The following is a 24,603-nucleotide window of genomic DNA, read 5'->3' as shown; positions in this document are numbered from 1 at the left end:
TTACTTACGGTTTTCTCGATAGGTTGTCGGGGTCGACGAATGCTATCAAGCTATTTCCAGCGCCCCCAGACACTTATCCACCGGCCTAGTCGCAAAAAATTATTTCTGCCGCCGGGATCAACTTGCACCACACTTTATCACGCACCGACCGTTAGCCGAAAAATTATTTCGAAGTCAGTACAACTTCTTAAAGTTTCGGGAAACTAAATTTTCTTCGTCGCCAAACTGTTGTATTCACAACCAAACAATTTACCAACTGACTCCAACAGTTGGAAGATGTAAAAGGATAGAAATAACTTCGATGTTGTAGTGATCAGCCGCTCGAATGGAAACAGACCCGCTCTATCATTCGTCGGATATTTATTGACAATCCATACGTCTGATTGTACACGGTAAGTATATGAAAGTTAAAATGATGCAATCAGATTTTACAAAAAAAAAATCTTGAAATAATACTACTTCTTCACTTCATAACTTTTTTCTCTCCCACGGTAGATTTCTTGTCCTCATACAAACTTGTTCTTGTCTCTTTAAGATTTAACAGTATATTGGACATAAGACTGCCCCAAATTTGTATGAGAAATTTCAAGCTCGTGAAATGTTATGCGCTGCAGGCTTAACTTGATCCTAGGCCTCTTACAAGGTCTCAAGCTTAACTACTTTTTTTTTTTTATCTTAACTCGAAATACAGTCTTCGGATGAAATATTTGTTAAAGTTTAGGCTTTAGGAAAAAACGTTTTCAAAAGAAACCGGCGAAGGGGACCAAAGTCATTCATGAAAAACTGGATTTTAATTTTCCTCTCGAACAAAACATCTCAAAATCTCATACAAACTTTAGGCTCGTTGAGCGACCCCTTCCCGTGATCCAATCTGGCCCAAATTTGGCATGAGACCTTGTACTAGGCCTAGGATCAATTTAAGCCTACAGCGCATAACTTTTTCAAATGTCGGGTCATTTGGGGCCTCTATTGGACATCCGTGTACAACAGAAAACCAAATTGCCCATTCTCCTTTAAGATCGTGCGTCTATCCCTGACTTTTAGATATGACCAATAATACGATTTTCACATAAAACTATACAATAAGAAAAAGTTTTGACGTCGATGTACCAAAATGACTTCTTTTTCGAATTTCAATGCAGAAAATGTAACGATCTTAATTGGTTCAAAACATTATACCTATGACTAACTAAAAATTAAAGTGTTTTTTTTTCATACACGGAGGTAAATCATAATCAATGACGTCAAAGTGTAAGGTTTTATAACGTCACTGTTCCATACACATGAAAAATCATTTGCAACATTGATAAGCTCGTGCCTACACTCACTCTCACAAATGCTTACTCATCGAACTGCATTCGATCGTCTGTCTAGCAGAGGTCATCGCTTCGGATGTTTCCCAAAGTGATAAGTCTAGCTTTCGGGTTGATAGAATGATGCTCAAGGGTTCTACAACCACTTCCAGAAAACAAAACCATCAGTCCAGTTTTTGAGGGAAGCGGAAGAGAGCTGTTTTTTTTACTTTTGATCGGTGTTAGTGAACTGTTGCTGAAGATGTCTGAAGTTATCGAAATGATTATGATCCTGATCATTGTCACCTTATGCTTTCTGATGATTCCTTTCAATCTGCAGCCGAATCGTGTGATCGAAGCTAGAAAAAAGTTCGACATATTCATTCGACTTTATGATAAACCGTACCGGCACAATATGCGTGAATACGATCATCGTTTTCAAATTTTTCGAACATCTCTCAATCGCATAGCGACCTTGAATGCTCATCGTGCAGAAAACGACACAGCGATCTATGGTATCACGCAGTACGCGGATCTGAGTGATCGCGAGTTTTTGCTGATGCATTTGGAAGATCTGATGCACAACGAAGTTCCTGGTGTAGTGGAGCCGGATGCTGTTAATATGTTGGATAAATTTATCATCGACTCGAGGAGTGCAGAAATGAAAGATGCAATTATATTTTCAAGAGCTAAGCGGGAACTACAGGTGCCGGAATATCTGCCAAAGATCGTTGATTGGTAATTTGACGGGATTGGTTATTTTTTGTGAATAACACTAACATTTTTTCGTTGCAACAGGCGGGAGAAAGGAGTTATCGGACCAGTAAAATCTCAAGGCGGCTGTGGTGCGTGTTGGGCAATCAGTGTATTGGACACGATATCTTCAATTTCTGCGATCAAGCGAAAAGAAAATGCAACCGATCTTTGTACTGAGCAAGTGATTAATTGTGCCAAAAATGGGAACTACGGATGTGAGGGAGGCGACACCTGTCGGTTGCTGCAATGGATGAAGGATGAAAAGGTCAAAGTGAATACATTGAAGGAGTGTCAGACGCTGGAAACTCTTCAGAATGGAACAAGCTGTGATTTCGGAACCATCACCTCCAAAAGGGATTTCCTATCTGTAGAAAAATATTCATGCGTCAGGTGAGTGGGATCTTAAAACCAGTCGGATGTTCGTGGTATGCTTTGGGGCCGTCCATTAATGATGTCACGCGTTAGGGGGGGGGGGGGGTGGGGGGGGGGGAGAGTGGAGAGTGGGTTTCGATTTTTGTGACAATTTGTGACATGGGGGAAAGGCGGGGGGGTAAGCTTGAGCGTGACACCACATATTATCGCAAAAAAAAACAGCAAAACAATCAAGAATAATTTTATCCTAAATTTAACAAAATTATACTTGCACTATTCTTTTAATGAATAATAATGCTAACGTAATCACTTTGGGTAAATTTTATGAGCGTAAGAAAGTTCACAAGAACACTACCACTGCAACACTCAGGAAAGTCCACCCCACTAAAATTGTGGCAAAACATGAGCAGGAATGCTTGGCTATTCTAATCTCTGGAAAAGATTAGGATTGCAAATGGATTGAAGAAGAGGAACTAGATTTGGATGGTTTTTCAGACATCGTCGCTGATGCTGCAGTTACTATGCCTCGACTTTCCCGGTCATTGATATGGAAAGTCATCATCATAATTTTAGGACTAATGATTGAAATGTGTTTTAAGCAATGATTGAAGGCTTGTTAAAAGTGAGTAGGGGAGAGTGGGGATACTTGATCCCCTTTTCTTATTTTCACCATATCTTTTTGGGAAAATTTAGCAACTCGCTGTCTTTCACATTTTCTGACAGCTTATAACTTCAAGTTTCTATGCTCCAAAAGTTAGAACGATACTTGAACCCGTAGATGAACTAGAAGCATTTTCGTGGGAGTAAAAAAAATATGATTTTTCTGAAGCTAGGGGAGACTTGATCTTGAGGGATTGAAGGAGACTTGATCTTTTATTCAGGAAGCCCTCATCTATATATATAAAAAGCAATTTCTGTGGGTTTGTTTGTTTGTCCTCTATAGGCTCAGCCGTTTTAAGAGCAAGAGAGCTGAAATTTGGCATGGGTGCTCACTAGGACCAGGAATGATGAAAAATGTTTTCAGAATTACGGTTGATCCCTTCTGAAGGGGGTCGTCTATAAAAGACAAATATTGTTTTCGCGATTTTCACATTATTTTTCGTCCGATCGTGATGAAAATGTGCACATGGGGGTTTTGAGAGATGGGAAATCGATTTCAGGTATTGAATTTTGGGTAAGGGGCCTGTCAAAGGGATCATCCATATTAACTGTTCGCTATTTTTGCGATATTGACGTTATTATACATCGGATTCAAATAAAAATTGGTACACGAGAGTTTTGAATGATGTGCAAACGATAGCAGGTTTCAAATTTTGTGTAATGGACCGGCAAAAGGTGTCATCCATACTACTTTTTTATTTTTTTTGTGATATTGACGTTGTTATACATCGGATTGAGATGAAAATTTGCACATAGCAATTATCAAGGACGAACAATTGATTCCAGTTATCCAATTTTTCGTCAAAGGTCGGCCAAAGAGGACGTCCGACTTATCTATTCACTGTTTTTTTGCGATATTGACGTTATTATGCAATGGATTGGTTTGAAAATTTGCTCACGAGAGTTTTGAAGGAAGGGAAATCGATTTCAGAGATCAGAAAAGAAGTTCGGAAAAAAACCACCGCTCTGCAACGATCGAGTCGAAATTTATAAACGGTTTATTGGGGTTGGGGGGGAAACGGGGAAACGGAGTTCGTATGGGATCAGCTAGTCCTTGTATAAAAATCAAACAAAACTCCAAGATAAAATTTTAATCGACTTTTTTGTTCATGTTTGTTCTTATTTCACAATTTATAGCTAACAGTGTGTCGTGAATTTACCATGACAATTCTTGAAATTACTCGAGCACATGTTTTGCTCACAAGAATAGACCAATGACTGACTTTTTTTTCCAAACATTAGGCTTTGTACAAAGTTGCCAAATTTTCAATATACCTTCCAGAAAACTACGCCAGTATCAAGTATTTTAAAAAGAATTGTAAGAATTTTTATCTATTTTATATTTCCTTAACCGCATCCCTACATTCCTTCCCACCCCTAAACTCCATTGTTTTTTTTTTGTCCTTGAATTTCGATGGCTTGAAGATGAATCATCACCATCTGTTTGAGGGATTATTTTCTTAGCATCCTCAACATTACGAGAAAACAACTTACCACTGCTGTTACGTAACACAATTTTGGAACCTTCACGTGCGGTTACAGTGAATCTCTCTGGTCCGAAATTAGGATCTGATTTTGATCGTTTCGGTCTACAAATAACTACTTTATCTCCTATTGTGATGTCCAATTCCTTGACTTCTCGCTTTTTATCCGCATATCGTTTATTTATTAATTTAGACAACGCATCTCTCTCTTTGATTTCTGTGCGATCTAAACCTTCCCGTTGGTCCCATAAACATGGAAATGTGCCTCGGTATTTCCATCCTGTCAATAACTCGAACGGGGTAACACCCAGACGCGACAGTGGACGCACTTTGTTATGCATGTGAATATAAGTTTCCAACTCAATTTTCCAATGTTTACAATCTAATTTAGCGGCAGCTAAAGTGTCCTTAATACCCTTATTCTGGCGCTCTACAGCCCCGTCCTCTACTTGAAAAGGAGGTCCGTTATCACTTTGTGTAACTAGTGGTAATCCCCAAATTTTAAATATTTTATTTAAAGCCTCGATTGTGGAAATTGCATCAATTTTGCGCATCTCAACTACGTTTAAATACCGTGAGTACGGATCTACTACAACTTAAAATTCCCCATATCCGAAATCCTTGTCAGTATAAAAATCTATTTGAAGAACCTCCCATGGACCCGTAGGAAGCACTCTAGAAGTCAATGGAACATGAGGATTTTTTTTTGGATGTAAGCAGACAAGTTTCGCAGATTTTGAAAAACGCTTCTGCATCCTTGCTCATGCTAGGCCACCAGAAATATTCTCGGAGGATCCGTTTCATTGAAGCGGCACCCATGTGCCCCTGGTGTGCAGACTTCACAGCCTTCGTTCGTAAAGAATTTACTCATCAAATAAATCGAAAATCTTTCTACGCCCCATACCATGGCTAGAGCTTCCTTTTGAGTATGAGGGTATCTTTTTTCAGACTCGGATAATGTTTTGGATGCGCATGCAATTATTCTAGCTTTCAAAGACTCACCGTATTGCACGAGTACCGCCCCCAGGCCATAAGGAGATGCATCAACATACAACTCAGTAACATCTTCCGGTTTGTAGTAACCCAACATTTCAACCGCTTTCCATGCCTGATTCTTTAAATATTCAAACTCTGTATGTAGCTCTTCATTCCAGTAAAACATTTCAGATTTCGATAAGTTCCTCAGCTTGACAGTCTTGTCCGCTCTATTAAAAATAAACTTTTCTATAAAGGTTATTAAGCCCAAAAAGCTTTTAACTTCAGCCAGAGAACGTGGTGATCGAAAATTTCGAATGGTCTTAATTTTATCGTCGTCTATCTGCCATCCATGAGCAGACAAAGTAAATCCGAGAAATCTAACCGAAGTCTGGTTTGCGGGGAAGTTTCGAAATTTTTCGGTAGGCTCGAAACTGTTTTCTTTCAAGATTTACAAGAAAATAACGGATTTGTTTTGCATTAAAATTAGTCGTAAATTGTCGTGAATTTACCATGACAATTCTTGAAATTACTAGAGCACATGTTTTGCTCGCAAGAATAGACCAATGACTGACTTTTTTTTCCAAACATTAGGCTTTGTACAAAGTTGCCAAATTTTCAATATGCCTTCCAGAAAACTACGATGTTGTCAGTATCAAGTATTTTAAAAAGAATTGTAAGAATTTTTATCTATTTTATATTTCCTTAACCGCATCCCTACAAGAAGAAGAAATTTCTATAACTTTGTCTCAACGCATAAAACATTGCATACTTAAAGGCGCTTTTTTATAATTAAGAGAAAACTAATTATTTAAGCCCTTTTCTTCAGACAATTGTTTGATAAATATTAGTTTTTGGAAAAATATTAGTAATCTCGTAATCAGCAATGTTAACGATCAATTCAGAAAAAAATATGCCGTTTTTAACTCTAGGGATCAATTGTATCCATAATCAACATTTTAGAAAACTTTTTCTGAAAAAAGTTGAGAGTTTTCCATTGCTTTGGAAACATGGCACTATGAAGTTCATATTACGCTCGAACGTTTGGTATATTGGAACAAATATTTTTTTCATAATTTTTCCATGTAAGGAACATTTTAAAGTGATGAAAAAAGATCTTCAAGTTACATTTTGTGAAATTTTTCAAACAAAGTTCAATTACTCAAACAATTATTTTGTTAATTTTTTTTAAACTGCAAGCATTGTTATTTTGCTCATTTCGGCACACTTTTCTAGAACATTTCCAGAGTTTGTTTTGATTAGGTCGTAAGAACCACTTGACATGTTTTGAGAAAATCGATGTTTAAGTTCCGGAAAACATTTTCAATTCTCATTTTATTATTTCTGAACAAATTTATCTGTAAATTAGAAAGTAAACGTAAAACTAAGACGCAGAACATGCTGGTGTGCTCTAAACTAATGTAAATTAAACTACTATTGATAAAGATGTACAGTACCGTTCATAATTGTATAGAAATTGGAAGCAAGCGCACTGTCACTTCGACTTTGAACTTCCATAACTTTTTACTCTGATGATATTTTTTGATCAAATCTTTTGCGTTAGATAGATCATCTATCACACTATTATATCACAAAATTTTTTAGAGTTTATGTGGCCTGAGAAACAGTAATTCTACGAAAATCGGACGTTTTGGACTTTTCTCATTCAAATTGCAATATCTCTGAAACTACGCTACATTTTTTATTGAAATTTTGCAGAGTGATTGTTGAAATATAAAGCTAGCATTTCTGAAGTTTTCGAAAAGTTCTATCGATGAGATCAAAAGTAACGCGAGATGCAATATTTCAGGCATGGATCTAGATATGCGATTACTATAGAATTTTGGACGAATGTTTCCATAGGAAAATCATATTCTCTGTTTAACAACCAGTAAATATATTTCAGACGAAAAATCACGACAATATTACGAGATTCTAATTTAAAAACACAAATGGATCATTTATTCCGTTTTTTTCTTTTCTTCATTGCTTTTGCCAGACATTTTTTGTCTGATTGGTGGATGAAACGATATTGTTCTCATGAATCGTCCAAAATTCTATAGAAATCGCATTTCAAGGTTCATGCCTGAAATATTGCACCTCGCGTTACTTTTGATCTCATCAATAAAACTTTTCGAAAACTTCAGACATGCTAGCTTTATATTTCAACAATCACTGTGCAAAATTTCCATTTCAATAAAAAATGTAGCGTAGCTTCAGAGATATTCCAGTTTGAATGAGAAAAGTCTAAAAAGTCCGATTTTCGTTTGTCTGTTTCTCAGCAAGCATGGAAAAAATCGCATCGAAGAACGTTCAATTGGCCATCCGTGGTGAATATGTTCGATTCAAACTGCCAAGGAAAAAATTCACACACCAGAACGAACACTAACGATTGCAATGCCGAATAAATGAACTTTTAATAGGTTCGGGTGAATGAACCGATGGCCGAAACATTCGCCACAGTTAACTGGATCGATTTTTATTTTCACCACGACGCTCGTTGGATGAATAGATTCGCAAATGATTGTCGAAACACAATCGCCAAACGATTGCACGATTGCATTCGCGAATGTTTCTGTAACCGGTAAATGGATGCGCCATCAGGTGCTTGTTTTTCGGCTAATTTTGTGCGTGTTAAAGCCCCCGCGCTCGCTGACGGTTTGTTTTCTCATGATGTTAATTCAATTTATGTTGGATTAAGACATGGCCGTAGGAACGGGGGGGGTTTTGGGGGTTAAACCCCCCCCATGAGTGTCCAAAAAAGCAAGCGAGGTATTCTACTCTACACTCAAAATTTTAAATTCATACTTAAATTATGAAAGTAGAGCAAAGATATTCAAGAGTAACTATCTGGACTAAAAACTAATACAAAAACCTCAAAAACCCATTTCAAGTACAAAATTCTGCTACAGTTTTTCAAAATTTTCTCACTTGTGCATAGAATAAGATTGTCAGATTCATAAAACAGATTAAAAATAAATGATTGAAATAATGAATTAAGATTAAAGTAGGACTAGAGAATTTCAATAATAGATCCATGAATGAGGGCTCTAAGATTTGGCTCATGAAATTCTAATCTGGAATTATGATTCCTAAATCTTCTTTTTTGTACATTTCGAAAATCGTATTGAAATTCAGAAACAGATTCAAAGTTTAATTTTTGGATTCAGGTTTAAATTCAGATTTAAAATTCAGAAAAAGATTCAGCTTGTGAATAAGTTTTTCAATCAACATAAAATTGTTGAGAAATTCAAGAGAACATGAACTTAAAAAAATGTCAGTTCAATTTCCAGATTTCAAAGTTTTTAATCAGAATTAGTATGTACACACAATTCAGCTGAAAGTCACAAATATGAAATACAATTTGAATTAATTTTCTTAGTTTTGATTCATGCAAAATATTCTAAATTATATTTAAAAAAATCAAACATTTATTCTTTATGAAAAATATTTCCTGTTTCAGAAACAAGAACCTGAGATAACTTAAAAATCTGCACAATTTTTTTTATTTTCATGGTGTATTGTTTAACATTATTAATATAGTAGCTTTTTTAAAGCCAAATTCCAAACTAAAATCATAAACTTAGTTCAAATTAGCATCAAGCAAATTTGATTCGTATTTTTTTTTCTCTTCCTGTTTTTTTTTGGAAAATTGTATTTATTTTCATCAAAGGTTAGAATTTTGGAATTTGCAAAAGAGTTAAGAAGATTGGGCTTGTTTGATTTGAGTATTGAATAAGTTTATTTTTAAGAAATTGAGGGCTACCCTAAAAAGAACTTATTTTATGATCAAATCATACAACTTTGATCTAAAAGACTTTTAAATAAATTCAAAAAAATTATCCATCCATGGAAGCAAATTACATATTTTGTTTTTAGAGGTTAATAAAAAAAAATAGCTCACCCTTTAGGCTAAGACCACTTTTCTAAAGCTACTTTTTTTAAAGGTTTTGTCAATGACACTTTTCCATCCTTGTGGCATGCGTGTCTTTTTTCGAGTTACCATTTCATACGTGAAATATTAATGAGTACTTAATAATGAATAATCATATAGTTACAAACATAATTTGTTTTAATTTTTTTTATTCCTGAGTTGTTAAGTAAAAAAATCATAGGTAAACATTAGTCACCAAAACCCCCCCCATGAGTCGGTTCTTCCTACGGCCCTGGATTAAGAACATTCAGCATATAGTTAATGAAAAAGTGGACTTTTGGACATTGCGGGAATAACTAAACGGACAAAGGGGGGGTTTGAAAATGTCCACTCTTGTTCATGAAGCGTAGTGGTTCGGTCTATGTCCACTAGAACATTTTTTTGTTAAATTTTAATTTCAAATTTCTAAATCTAAATTCGAAATTCTAATTTCGGAATCATAAATTCTTAGTTCTTAATTCTTAAATCTTATTTCTAAATTCTTAATTCTTAATTCAAAATTCAAAACTCTAAACTCTAAATTCTAAATTCTAAATTCTGAATTCAAAATTCAAAATTCTACATTCTAAATTCTAAATCCTGAATTCTTAGTTCTTAATTGTAAATTCTAAATTCTTAATTCTGAATTCTTAATTTTGAGTTCTTAATTCTTGGTTCTTAGTTCTTATTTCTGAATTCTTAATGCTTAATTCTTTATTCTGATTTTTGAAACCTTAAATCTTAAATCCTTATACTAAATTCAAAATTTAAAACTAAAAATTCTTTATTCTATGTTCTTATTTCTCCACTATAGGTTCTCATTCGAGGCTGTCTATTCTAAATTCTTCCTGTATTTAGAATCAAGAATTATGATTTAAGAATTTTGAATAGAAATTTAGAAATAAGAAATGAAAATATTTCTATAAGAAGTTCAAATTAAAATCTTAAAATAAAAATGTTTGATTTGAATTAGGATTTAGGTACCGTGAAACGGGATAACTTTGATCACCGGGGTAACTTTGACTATTTATAAATTTTTCCACATTATGATCAATAACTTGGTCTATAGTTTGAATTTTTGAAAACTGTTTTCTACGTTTTAAAGCCCATTAATTGAGTATCAAACAGAAAAAAATTGGTTTGTATTTGAAAATGTTTTCTGTTATTAAAAGTGAAATTTCAAAATCTTAAAATATCTATTCTTTCCGAGGCTCTCCAAAAAACTGATCTCCTGATGATACCAAAAAGTATTTAGAAGCAAATGGGTGGTTGAATGTGGAAGAACAACTTATATTCTTTGTATATGAATAGTTATAGTGTTATTTTTATAGTCATTTAATAATAAATTTTTGATGTTTAAAAAGTAAGAACATTTTCAAAGAATAAGCCCTTATTAGACAAATGGAAAGGAATCCTATCAAATGACTAAGTTTAAAGAAAAAATGAACATGGAAATAGCGGGAGGGCCTAGGGGAATGTGTGAAGTTAAAATTTATTTGTACTTTGAAGCTAAAACTATTTATCAATTATTATGATTTTTGCCCCTAGATGTATGCAGCATCAGTGTTTTTTCGATTATAAATGTTTTGAAAAGAAAACGTTAAATAGCAAGGAAAAACTGATTAGTTAGAATTTGTAAACAATTATGAAGGTGTTTTGTATCCTTTACGATCAAGAAAACTCGTTAAAACCGTAAAAATGGAGACTGAGCAATATAACCTCAAAGCATCAATTCCTGAACAGCGAAGAAATCTATTTTTAAATCAAATTTAAAGTAGTCCAATAAATTTCTGCAACTATGTTTTACGTTCATAGGAGTCCAGTACTGGTTTTAAAAATATGAAACATTCCACAATCCCCTTAGTAGGAAAAATAATCGAAAAATATTGGAAAAAGTGATCAATATTACCCTGGATTTTGAAGACATTAATTTTGGAATTTAATGCTCAAATGAAAAAATTAAGAATTGAAAATTTATGATAAAAAATTTAGAATTTAAATTTAGAATTGAAAAACTACCATTTCGAATTCACAATTTAACATTGAGAATTAAGTCTTGAGAATTTAGTGCCAAAGGTTTGGATTTCAAGAGTTAAGTGCATAAATTTAAGAATTTCTATTTTGGAATTAAGAATTTATAAATAAGGATTTAGAATAACAAAATTAGAATTAAGAATTCAGAATTTACAATTTAGAGTTTAGAAATAAGAATTTAGAATTTAGAATTTAGAATTCAGAATTTAGAATTTAGAATTTAGAATTTAGAATTTAGAATTTAGAATTTAGAATTTAGAATTTAGAATTTAGAATTTAGAATTTAGAATTTAGAATTTAGAATTTAGAATTTAGAATTTAGAATTTAGAATTTAGAATTTAGAATTTAGAGTTAAGAATTTAAAATTAAGAATTTTAGAATTTAGAATTTAGAATTAAGAATTTAAAATTTAGAATTTAGAATTTAGAATTTTGAATTTTGAATAAAGAATTTTGAATTTTGAATGTAGAATTTAGAATTTAGAGGTAAGAGTTTAGAATTTTGAATTGAGAACTAAGAATTAAAAATTAAAAAAATGGAATTTAGAATTTGGAATTAAGAATTTTGAATTAAGAATTTAGAATTTAGAATAACGAATTACGAATTTGGAGTTAAGAACTTCCAATTAAGATCTTAGAATTAAGAATTTAGAATTTAGAATTAAGAATTTATAATTTGTAATTTAGAATTAAGAATTTAATATTTTGAATTAACAATTTAGTAGATACTTAGAATCTAAAAGTTAAGAAATCAGAATTTAAAAATTAAAATTTCCTATTTACAACGCATAGTTTAGAATGAATAATCTATTGATGTGAATGAAATGTATACCTTTATGAAATTATCTGACGAGTACAACTTCATTACGAATTTTAAAATTTCGCAACATTTTTCGTGCTAAACTCAGGAATGAAGCAAAGATCGAAATATGTCCTTTTCCTTTTTAGGATGTTGAAACTAGCCAAATTTTGAAGTAGCTTTAAAATCTTAACATTTTTAAATTTTTATTTGGCAATATGGCAAAAGCTAAATCCCTACGCTTCGTGAACAAGAGTGGACATTTTCAAACCCCCCCTTTGTCCGTTTAGTTATTCCCGCAATGTCCAAAAGTCCACTTTTTCATTAACTATATGCTGAATGTTCTTAATCCAACATAAATTGAATTAACATCATGAGAAAACAAACCGTCAGCGAGCGCGGGGGCTTTAACACGCACAAAATTAGCCGAAAAACAAGCACCTGATGGCGCATCCATTTACCGGTTACAGAAACATTCGCGAATGCAATCGTGCAATCGTTTGGCGATTGTGTTTCGACAATCATTTGCGAATCTATTCATCCAACGAGCGTCGTGGTGAAAATAAAAATCGATCCAGTTAACTGTGGCGAATGTTTCGGCCATCGGTTCATTCACCCAAACCTATTAAAAGTTCATTCATTCGGATTGCCAATCCGACCAATCGGCGATCGTCTGTTCACGCTCGCATCGCCGATGCTACCATCGTGAACGGAGCGGGGATTGAGAATCGTTAGCGTTCATGCTAGTGAACGAATTTTTCCATCCTTGTTTCTCAGGCCACATATTTTCCAGAAAGCTCAAATTTTGTGATATAATAGTGTGATAGTTGATCTATCTAACGCAAAGGTTTGATCAAAAAATATCATCAGAGTAAAAAGTTATGGAAGTTCAAAGTCGAAGTGACAGTGCGCGTGCTTCCAATTTCTATACAATTATGAACGGTACTGTACTTACGACTCAATGCATTTCTCATTTGGCGTAAACGTCTTTTTGGTCAATCGATAATACGGACTACAAAAACTGATTTGATTGGCCTAATCTCCAGTAATTCTTTCGGGGTTGATTAGAGAAATGCTTGAATCATGAATCTTATCCAATAATTCCACGCATATCTTCTTCCGATGAAATTTTGAATTACTGCGTGGTGGAACTGGCCATTGGGAATCCACCAGAACATTATCGGGCATTATCTGTGCGCCACTGGCAGTTCGAGATGTGTATAAAAGCATCTGACGCTTTAAATTGTTTTGGTTTCTTCTATAACGAAAAAAAAACTGGCTTTTCACACGTAGTTGAGTAAAGTATATTCTATTCACCCGACAACAATTTGCAGTGTTTCACCATGCTAAAATGGATAATATCACTGCTGCAGACTGGTTTGTTTTTCTTTTCACGTTAACTTCATCACTTCTCGAAGCGATTTTCGTGACGATGCACAACGTCGTATATCCAACTTGCCGAATTATTTTTTGCTACGTTTTGCATCACGGCAAATGCACGGCAACGCAAAATGACGCAAAAACCAAAGTACACTCAAAAATGTGGAAGTCATCATACATCCTAAATTTAAATCATCTTGGTAAAGTTATTTATTGATCAAATGAAACCGAGTTTTTATCAACAACAGAATGCATGTATATCAGTCGTTTGCCGCCAATAACTCAGTTTTGTTTATATTGGTTCTTACGACCTTATCAAAACAAACTCTAGATTTGATCTTTGTAAGACATTCCAGTTTCAAGATATAGCTAAGTAATCAAGTATCCCCAGGGATCAAGTATTCTCATTCTCCCCTAACATTTTTTTCAATTCTTTGAATAAAACTGATGAAATTTAAAAAAATATTTGGGATGAATAAATCAACTTGGTTTAAAATCCCTAAGAAAAAAGGAAAAATAAATGAATTTGAAAAAAAAACATTTTAATCAAATTTTTAAAGGGAAGAAAATTTTACTCCAGGGGAGAGGGGGGGGGGGTATGAATACGTGACGTTATACAAAAAGGGGGGGTTACGGAAGTTGTGACGATATGTGACAGAGGGGGGAGGGGGGTGTCAATTTTTTTCCAAATTTTGCGTGACATCATTTATGGACGGTCTCTTTAGATGGAAACCTATAATATTTCTCTATCGTTTGAATTGCAGTTTGGTCGATCGAGAGCATCTGATGCTGCGTTACCTGGCTACCCATGGTCCGCTGGTGGTTGCTGTCAACGCCATCTCGTGGCAATACTATTTGGGAGGTATCATCCAGTATCACTGCGATGGCAATTACGATGATTTGAATCATGCGGTTGAGATAGTCGGCTATAACCTGGAGGGGCCGATCCCATATTACTGGGTGAAGAATTCTTGGGGCCCCAAATTTGGAGACCGGGGCTACATCAAAATAGAAGTTGGGAAAAATCTTTGCGGTATCGCAAATAGGGTTTCTTTCATTGATCTTATTTAGTAATAACATTTTGTTTTCATTAGTTTTTCAATTTTTATTTCCGTGTTGTCGTTTTTTAGAATTCATCATGTTCTCTTGTTTGTTTGTTTTTTCTGCAATATATGTTTTGTATAATGTAGTTTCGTGTTATATACAATAAGTGTGTTGTTGCTCCATTGTTTGTTTGCGTCGGTGCAATTCACCTGTTTTATTGAGATGCTCAATTTAAATGCGCGAATGATTTTTATTTATTCAACCCGGTCGTGACATCTGTCTTTCATACTTTATAAATGTTAATTCAAGAGAGAATAATAGGTGACTTGAAAAAACTACGGATCTCTAGGTTTGACTGAATAGTTTTGATTCAAAATGAACGGATCGGAAAAATGTCTAATGCTAAAGCAATTCCTAAAGAGGCATTTTCACTGAACGGGATGAAGCAGTTCGATGTTTGTTTTCCGGATTTGGTTTAATTGTTGGACGAAATTAATCGAAGTTCCGGGCAAAGAAAATTGCATGGATTTGGAATTTTTGTTTTGTGAAAAAAATTGTAGATCAAACAGGAAGTATACGAGAAACTTTTATAACTTGTGAAAAAATTTCGAGGCTTGTCAAATTGTTCAATATTTCAGACTGAGTCTATCTTAATGGCTCAAAGTTGTGTTTGAAATACTCAAATTTATAATTTGATTTAAAATTATAAGCTCTGAATTAATATCCTGCTGCAGACATTTAAAATTTCGCAAAGGAAATTAATAATCAGGATTTTCAAAAGTGAATATTCGGAATATTAATTTATCAAAAATCAAATTTCTTTGATTCCGTCAATCGGTACATCATGCAATACTTTTCAACTTCAGTGGCTTCTAAAAACTTAATGTCAAAAGATAAATAAAAGATAATAAAAGATAAATAAAAGATAATACCACATGAATATAAAAAGTTTAAAGTTTTTTTTTGACATGGTCAGAAAAATTATTGGTTTCACCAGCTATTTTTCAATTTACAAAAACATGCGATTTTCACCCTACTAAGAAAAAAAGGGTTTGGAAATTTGAAGTTTTTGATATATTGGTGATTTCTTTACGCATGAAGCATAACAGCAGTAATTTGCACTAAATTTTACATTTTTCTATCAAAAATGTTTATAAAGAAAAAGCATAAGGGTGCTGCATACATTTAGGAGTAAAAAACCTACAAACAATTCTACTAGCTGAAATAATAAAAGTTAATGTTTGGATGGATAAAATTTTAAAATAACCAAACAAGTGATGCAAAACAATAGGGGAGAGTGGGGATACTTGATCCCCTTTTCTTATTTTCACCATATCTTTATGGAAAAATTTAGCAACTCGCCGTCTTTGACATTTTCTGACAGCTTGTAACTTCAAGTTTCTATGCTCCAAAAATTAGAACGATACTTGAACCCGTTGATGAACTAGAAGCATTTTCGTGGGAGTAAAAAAATTGCAATTTTTCTGAAGATAGGGGAGATTTGATCCCCTATTGAAGGAGACTTGATCTTATATTCAGGAAGCCCTAATCCGTGTATAAAAATCTAACAAAACCCCAAGATAGAATGTTAATTGACTATTTTAGTCATGTTTGTTCTCATTTCACAATTTATAGCAGACATAAGAAGAAAATTCTATACCTGATCTCAACGCTTATAACATTGCATACTTAAAGGCGCTATTTCTATAATCAAGAGAAAATTAATTATTTTTGCTCTTTTCTTCAGACAATTGTTTGATAAATATTACTTTTTGGATAAATATTAGTAATTTCGTAATCAGCAATCATAACGATCAATTCAGAAGAAGAATATGCCGTTTCGAAGGGGGATCAATTGTACCAAACTCTAGGGGATCAATTGTACCCATAATCAACATTTTAGAAAACTTTTTCTGAAAAAAGTTGGGAGTTTTCCATTGCTTTGAAAATTCGGCATTATGAAGTTCATTTTACGCTCGAACGATTGATTCATTGGAACAAATATTTTTTTCATAATTTTCCCATGTAAGGAACATTTTAAAGTGTTGAAAAAAGATCTTCAAGTTACATTTTGTGAAATTTTTCAAAAAAAGTTCAATTACTCAAACAATTATTTTGTTAAAAAAAATTTTAACTACAAGCATTGTTATTTTAATATTCTAGCATTCTAATATTCTAGCATATGGAAACGAGATTTTTAAGGTGAATCCTTGATTTGCATTTTGATGCATTTCAGCTCAGACCGGAAACAGAATTATAAATATATTTATTAAAAAAATATATATAGCAATTGTCTGAAAAATCTTTTCACACAAACAGTGTTGGTCTAGGATAATATAAGCAATATAAAATTTGTAGGAGATATCATTAAGCCAATCCGTCACACCGGTTAAAGTAGCAACATGCCCCATTTGACGGTTTTCGATGTCGTAAAAAACTTTACCCAGTATGGCGGATTGGCCTGATGAAATCACATACAAACTTTTTACTGGTTTAATCATCCTATTCCAACACTATGGGTGTAAAAATGTTATTTGAACAATCACCACATTTTTTTAAATCAATATTTTTATAATACAGTTACCTGCCTGGGATAAGATGCAACATAATGCAATTCGAAAAAAAACCTTTTAACTTTCGTTTCCATATACTCGAATATGATAGTTCTGCATCACGCATTTGTCAAAATTGAAATTCCATTCATCCAAACATTTATTTTTAGGATTCCAGCTAGTTGAACTTTTTGTAGTATTATTTACCCCTAAATGTATGCAATGTCCTTTTGTTCACAGAAAATAATATTTTTTTCAACAGAACCAGAAATTACTGCAATTGGTGTTTTTTAAACGAAATGGCTTTTATGGCATCAAAAATTTATCGAAAACTATACATTTAGGTACTTATGTTTTCATTAGATTTTTCATTAAAATCAAAGTTTGTTGCAACTTATCCCTTTATCTAAATATAGTGAAAATCGCATGTTAAATAAAAAATTAATAATAACTGAAGAAACCAATTTTTCTTTTGACTACGCCAGTTTGATGTCCCACTAAGCTAAAAACTTTAAACCTTTACCCTTTATGGAGGTATGGTTATCTATGGACGTGAGTTTCTTAGAAGCCATTGAACTTGAAAAGTGTTGCATGTTGCTTCGTTTGACGGTATTTAATTATGATAGTATGGTTGTTCCAACTCCTGAAAAGCCAATATCTAACAATGAATTGAATCCTCCGAAATACGAAATTTTTATAGTATTTTGAAGGAATCATCAAAGTAGATATCTAATTTTCGACCATGTTTGCTTGGTTTGTCAAAAAAAAAAATATTCAAAAAATTTTTTTGTACAATTCGATTATATCTACTTCAAGGCGTTTGAATTCCACCGTTTTATCTTATAAAGGCTGCTAAAAATTGATTTTCAAATTAAATAATAGCTCCAATTTTCGAAAGTTAATTAATTTTGTGTTTTTTAAATAAAAAAAAATAGTTCAACAAATGTTGTAAATTATTGAAAACACAATTTCCTAAGCTTTATGTCTATACTGCTAAAGCTATGATCATTTAGTATCTGGACACTTTATTTCGGCGATAGCTTCGTTATTAGAGCTCGGATATGCAAAACTTCAAAAGCTTTGTGTTGGTTATGAAAAGGACTATCTTGCCTATTTTTTGAAGATTTTTAAGTTAACGTGTGTTTGAGATATTTACTATGCAAAAAGACATGGTAAAAATCATTTTGCACAATCGCCTCGGAAATACTTTATTGTCAACTTGAAAACTCATGAACTGTTAATTTTTTCTGATTTTTATTTTGCCCAACTGGTTAAGAAGTATTAGGAGCCATTATAGAATGCTCACGAAGTTCAATAAAAGCATCGTAATGACTCTTAATCTTAAATATGGCTAAAATAACTATTGTTATTGTGAATTACTGAATGTAGACGCTTTAACTATGCAGTAAATCCGTTTCAGGCAGACAGAAAGTGTTGCCTGACTAGAAGACACCAAGATAATAACTAATAATGAGCAGTTCCATAGATCGCAATCTGTGCAACCGGTTTTTACGCAATGTGACATATATGTTCTGATGGACAAAGAAATTTATGGTAAAACCGAATTCAAGAAGTCAAATTCTTCGAGATGCCTACTCATGAAAAGGTTCCAATCAGATTCCAATAGGTTTTATTAGGTGAATTTGTGTAAAATATCATGATTATGCAAAGGTTTTGCTTCTCTGGTAAAAATAATAGGTCAAAACATGACTGAAAAAAGTGTGCAATGATAAAATAAGAGATTTTATAATAAAGGAAGAGTATTTCTTGTAATCAACGATAAATTATTATTTTTATATTTTTACATTAAATGTCATATTAACACCTTTATTTACTCCATATAAAGTTTTTCGATCAGATGAATAGTTTTTAAAATGCACACGCACACGTAGCTGCCCGAATTCTAAATGATCATAACCTTATATTTCATAAAGTTCCGTTTTTCATATTTCAACATCTCTGCTATTTGATATGAAGTATAGAAACTTATATATAAATAGGACATTAACAGATTTATCAAATCACTACTCCCACGAAACAATAAAAATCTCAAAAACAAGTTACTGTCGTTAACTATGTTCTGTGCCCAACCAAACTGAACATAAGTTTATGGAACGTAATTTTGAACCCTCATAACAAGTCTACAAAGCTCGGTACGAGATCTCGTCCAAAAGATGATTGATTCAAGTTATTGACCTACAAAAGATCAAAATCAGTGATCTAAAAATTTCTCCTGTTAGGTAGTAAAAACTCATAACCCTATCGAAATGCTTCAAAACCTATTCTGCCAGTTAAATTCCATTCTACTCCGATCGTTTGTTCAATGAAAAACTGCCATATCTCAGTTGAGGATGAATTTTGCGTCTTTCTCGCGTTCTATGTCAATGAATTATTTAATAGTTGCTAAGCAAGTGACTTTGTATCATTATGATAACAGTGATTATGCAGTGCAATTGTAACCGATCAGGCGGTTTAAGGCGAAGTATTGTTTTTTTTTATCCTTACATTTGTTGAATTGTTTTTTTTATTACAAACATGTGATCAATTTTCGATCATTGTTTTTGCTGCTATATTAATTTTTTTAACTACGCGTTTTAAAATTGAAAATATTATTCTCCAATTAGAAGGTGACAATTTCAGTAATTGAATTTGATTAGCCTAGAACGCAACAAAGTAAGGTCCGAAAAAACTTTACATCCTCCCTCGGTATCATCGTGGTCGTCGTATTTTGAACGTTTTTTTTTTTCATTCCTAATTCAAAATAACTGAACTCTATTAAAAATACTATCACACGCGTTTGCTATCGAATAGATAAAAACGATTCATAATAGTGTCTGTGTATCCTTTTTTTTCAACAGTTCACCCGCATTGTCGCTTTATTTTTCGATTTAAAAAATTCCTACTTTTTCGTATGCTCTCTAACTGCGAATCTGTTTATAAAAGTTTCGATTTTCCTATATACACGCACATCACTCGTTCAAAGTCACGTTTTGGACTGGGGAGTTCTTCTACCCCGTCCAGATTCTCGGTTTTATCCGGTAACAACTTCACATTCTATCCGCTAGCAGAGTGTCGAAACCATAGAGTTCATACAGAGCATTCGCCTTCTTAACTCAGGGGTGCGTTAAACGATTATTTGACTATACATACTTAAAACTTGATTACTCACTCTCAAATATCGATTGTAATTAAAGCATTGATAAGGTAGCATCATAAATAAGGATTGCCATTTGACTACATTCCTGTTTTTGCGTTCAAAATCCCTATTTCTGTTGAGTATAAGATCAAGAAAGCTCCAGTCGATAGATTAGCTTCCTCAAATATCTTTTTTTCTACACAGAAAAAATAAAAACAAAAAGTGTCTGTAGCTAGCTGAAACCATCTTAAAGCGTGAGGAAAAGACGATAATTCGTTTATTTTCTCAAGTATTTGTATTTGTTTAAATCAGTCTCATTTAAGGCGAAACTTATTCTCTGCAACATGCTATGTGTGGATGAATGAATGTTTGTAGAATGTGAGTGTTGTGTATATGAAAGAGTGTTTTATGATAATTACACATGATTGAATGCTTCAAACGCTTCTATTAGTTTCTCTAGATATTTGTCTTCGATTTGAACAAGCGAAATAAACTATCCGACTAAACTACAATGCTAGTAGTATGCTTTCATGAAATACTGCTACGTGTTCAAAAGTATTGTATAAAAATACGTTTGATATCAAGAAAACTAGTGATTGCCTTATCCTTTTCTTACTTTCCGAACTTCATCCTTCAGCACATGAGGCTGTATATTTTTGCTATTCTTTATTAGGAAAAAAAACTGCACGCCATTTGTTGTCTATTGTAAATAAACCTTGTTAATATTCTGTGAGTTGAATAAAGCTTCCAAAACGAAGGTCGATATTTCCTAAAGTAAATAGTTACGAGTTATCTTAATTAAAGCAGTTACCAGTTTGTAGATAGAGGTGCACAAAATTTTTCAAGGAAGATTCAGTTGCTCCATTTGCAAGCATGGTATTGGAGAGTATTTTCAAGTATAATTTGTTTAGTGAGATACCATCTAAGGGTGTTCTTAACATGTTTGACATAGGCTTTTAGCAGGTCTAATTCTAGCGTACTATCTCTGGATAAGTGAAATTCGACAATAGTGAAGGTGATTTATAACACTTTTACGCATAATTGTTTCGGGTCAAGTTTGATGGAATATTTAACCTCACTTTTTGAAAACGTTTTAACAAAGGATCTCATAATGAATCTACACAACAGGATTTCAATATCGAACCCTGAGAAGGAAAACTAAGCATTGATGCAGCTTTTATGGTGTTTTCGTCCAGATATAATTCTACTCTAATCGAACCAAAAAAAAATCTGTCCAAACCCGACACCCAGGGCTAGCCTCCATTATAAACCTTGTTTCGTAGTTTGAACTTCTTCTATGGCAATTAGTAATGAAACCTGAAAAACTTCACTTCAAATCACTTGGCCAAAACATGCTGAAAATTTCAGTGTTAGTCACTGAGAATCCTGAAAAGTTTGAACCCATGACACCAGTGGTTTTGGCAATTGCCGTCTCACTACGCTAACCGCTAGGCCACCGGGACGTACAACAAAACAACAGTGACTTATTTGTTTGAGGAACGGGTGTCGAATAGCGGTTCATAGGACATTTATGCGTAAAAGAGTTTCCTGTGTCCCCAAAGCAAATGAATTTATAATTTAATAAGCACCTACTTCTCGTAGATTAAGTCTTAACCCTGTACTGGATGAATTAATAAATTAAAGAATAAATAGTTAACTAAACAATTTACTAAAAATTCACGCAAAAAAAACTTTTTTAATCGTTTTTCACTATTATTTCACGAAACAGTTGCACTACAAATTTCTATACCCGTGCAAATTCGTGTGGATTGAAATTCTTCAATCGAAGTCATTCGATTTTTTTCGGTTCACAGAAAATTTTCATACATGCAATTCTGTGATCGAATCAAAGAAATGATAGATAAATGTCATTGCACAAGCAAATCGTTTCTTATCAATTTCAAATAATATCAGGAAGATTTTTTTTAAGTACTCATAACCCAATATTGAAAATTCACCACTTTGAATATAAAAACGCCCTTAGTTAGATAACTGAAAACATCGAAAAATGTTAGTTGGTGAATTCCATACCGCTTGAGTCTTAACTACCAATCGTATTCGGTAAGTAGTAGGTGTAAGCGTTGCTAGTCTCTCGAAAGAGGTCTCATCGATTTTGTTCGTAGTTTGTAATTTTCTATGCAGTGAGTATTTTGGGGGTTGAACTATTCCTCTGGAAGGCGAAAACTTCCACGAACAGCACGCAGCCATGACCACTACTGGTTCCACCACTCACCACCAGAGACCGCAAGCTACCCAGCGGAGCGAAGAGGCGAATGAAAATAGAAGAGGCGAATGGGATTTAGACGAGACAAAAAAGGCGCGAGGCGAGAGCAACGATTGCCTGCTGTCCAAAGCCCGGGATATGAACGGCCATCGTCATTTGAAATTTGAACGTTGGCGAAAGAACTTCGGAAGAAATTTGAAATATTGTGATAAGTTTGAAGTCACATATTCGGACAGCAGGTAAAGTTCGCCATTTTGCTCTCGCCATCGACATCATCTGATATTTGGACCCTATATTTAGGACCCCGCTGTTTTGGGATGAAATAACAACCCATCGCCGAGCCGTCATCGTTCAACCGGATTCAAATACGAACCTACAATTTGAATCCGCCGTAAAACCGTTGTCGCCTCGGAGGTTACGTCTGCCGCTACAATAGAGGTAACCCCCATCTCCTCCGGATTTAAATCCACCGTTAGACGGATTTAAATCAGCCGTTGGTTTCGCGCATCGCACCGCCGCTAGTTCGGGTGAATTTTTCGCCTTCCAGAGGAATAGTTCAACCCCCAAAATACTCACTGCATAGAAAATTACAAACTACGAACAAAATCGATGAGACCTCTTTCGAGAGACTAGCAACGCTTACATAGGCTAGGCCTACTTATGTTCCTACAAAATAAATGCCTCGTAGCCAGCCACAAACTTTAACATGAAACATCGAAAAGGGTGCCAATCGTTGCACAGCTAAGAACATGATTTTGGTTTGTATGCTGTATATTAGCCATCTCAACCGAATTTACTCGATTTTTTTTGTCGATTGCACTCATACAGGATTGTTCAACAAGATCCAAAAGCTCAAGTGTTCGAAAAAAGTGACATAAAAATCTTACAACATCTTTTAAAACAGCTGTGCCCAATAATTGCACTGCAAAATTTTATGCCGAGCCTAACGTTATCCTATTTTTTCCAATGCTTGCACATTTTAGAAACCTTCTTAAGGCTCAACCACCAAAGGCTGATCCGTGTGGTCAATATGGCTGATATTTGTTACGGAAGCATATTATAAGAATTTCAAGTTCAAATGCAATCCAATTTGGAGACGGACCCTTTTGATAGTATCTTCCATATAAACCGCCCAAGGCACAATGGTAAAATTCTAACCCAAAATGTTAAAAAAAAACACAAAGCCGCCGGATAGCGAGTCTGAAATATCATGTATCACACACGTGAAATTTTCCCAGAATTCTATTGTTCTGCTGAATTTAACCGGAACCATCTAAGCGGAATGTTATATGACCGTATTTGCCCAGTATTGAGTTTTTTTTCTACCAACATAAACTTTTATGTCATTGAAATTCCATAGATTGAACTAAAAGGTATTTAACCCTCATCCGTCCCAGAAATTTTAACCCGTTACAGTCCCTGAAGTGTCATTTTGACACTCTTGACCAAAACCAATACATCTCTCTTGTTTCTCAACCGATTTTTACAAAATTTATAGTTTTGGAAACCTCGTAACTCAAATATGTTTGTCATTCAATATTCATCTCCAACACTTCAGTTTTCCGTTATCCAAAGTGAAAAAAATCCGACACCAGCTTTGGAAAAAAGTCTGTAAATCAGCTACGGAATGCTCAAAAAAAGTTTCACTTAGTGCCTAACAAAGCTATGGACAACGTATAAGTGTGTTTTTTTTTTATATATAGTATATTTTCTGAAACATGTTTTTTGAGATTTTGAAAAACGGTGAACTGAAATGTTGTACACTAAGTTTTTCTTACGCGGTATGAATTCCGTAGTTAACGTATAGGACTTGAAATATTTTCGCTGAAAACACGTGATGATTCGCGAGAGCCGTGTAGAAGAATCATATCCATGGCAAAAAACCGCGTAAAAAGAAGCCGTGTTAGAAAAACTGAGCAAAATCAAACCGCGTAAAAAAAAGACCTTAGTGTAGGTGAATTTTGTCTAAGAAACATATTTGA

General features: G+C 33.8%; 1 protein-coding gene across 1 annotated transcript; it reads left to right on the top strand.

Moving 5' to 3' along the window:
- The first annotated feature begins 1,385 nt into the window (after positions 1 to 1,385).
- LOC129751426 (cathepsin O-like) lies at positions 1,386 to 20,936 on the top strand. Its single transcript, XM_055746918.1, has 3 exons — positions 1,386 to 2,030; positions 2,091 to 2,438; positions 14,430 to 20,936. Exons 1-3 carry the CDS (start codon positions 1,555 to 1,557, stop codon positions 14,734 to 14,736), a joined length of 1,131 nt encoding a protein of 376 aa, XP_055602893.1. The 5' UTR covers positions 1,386 to 1,554; the 3' UTR covers positions 14,737 to 20,936.
- Positions 20,937 to 24,603: the final 3,667 nt, after the last annotated feature.

This window comes from Uranotaenia lowii, chromosome 3, assembly GCF_029784155.1.
Source record: "Uranotaenia lowii strain MFRU-FL chromosome 3, ASM2978415v1, whole genome shotgun sequence".
In the NCBI taxonomy this organism is placed as follows: domain Eukaryota; kingdom Metazoa; phylum Arthropoda; class Insecta; order Diptera; family Culicidae; genus Uranotaenia; species Uranotaenia lowii.
This window is presented reverse-complemented; position numbering and strand designations above follow the sequence as displayed.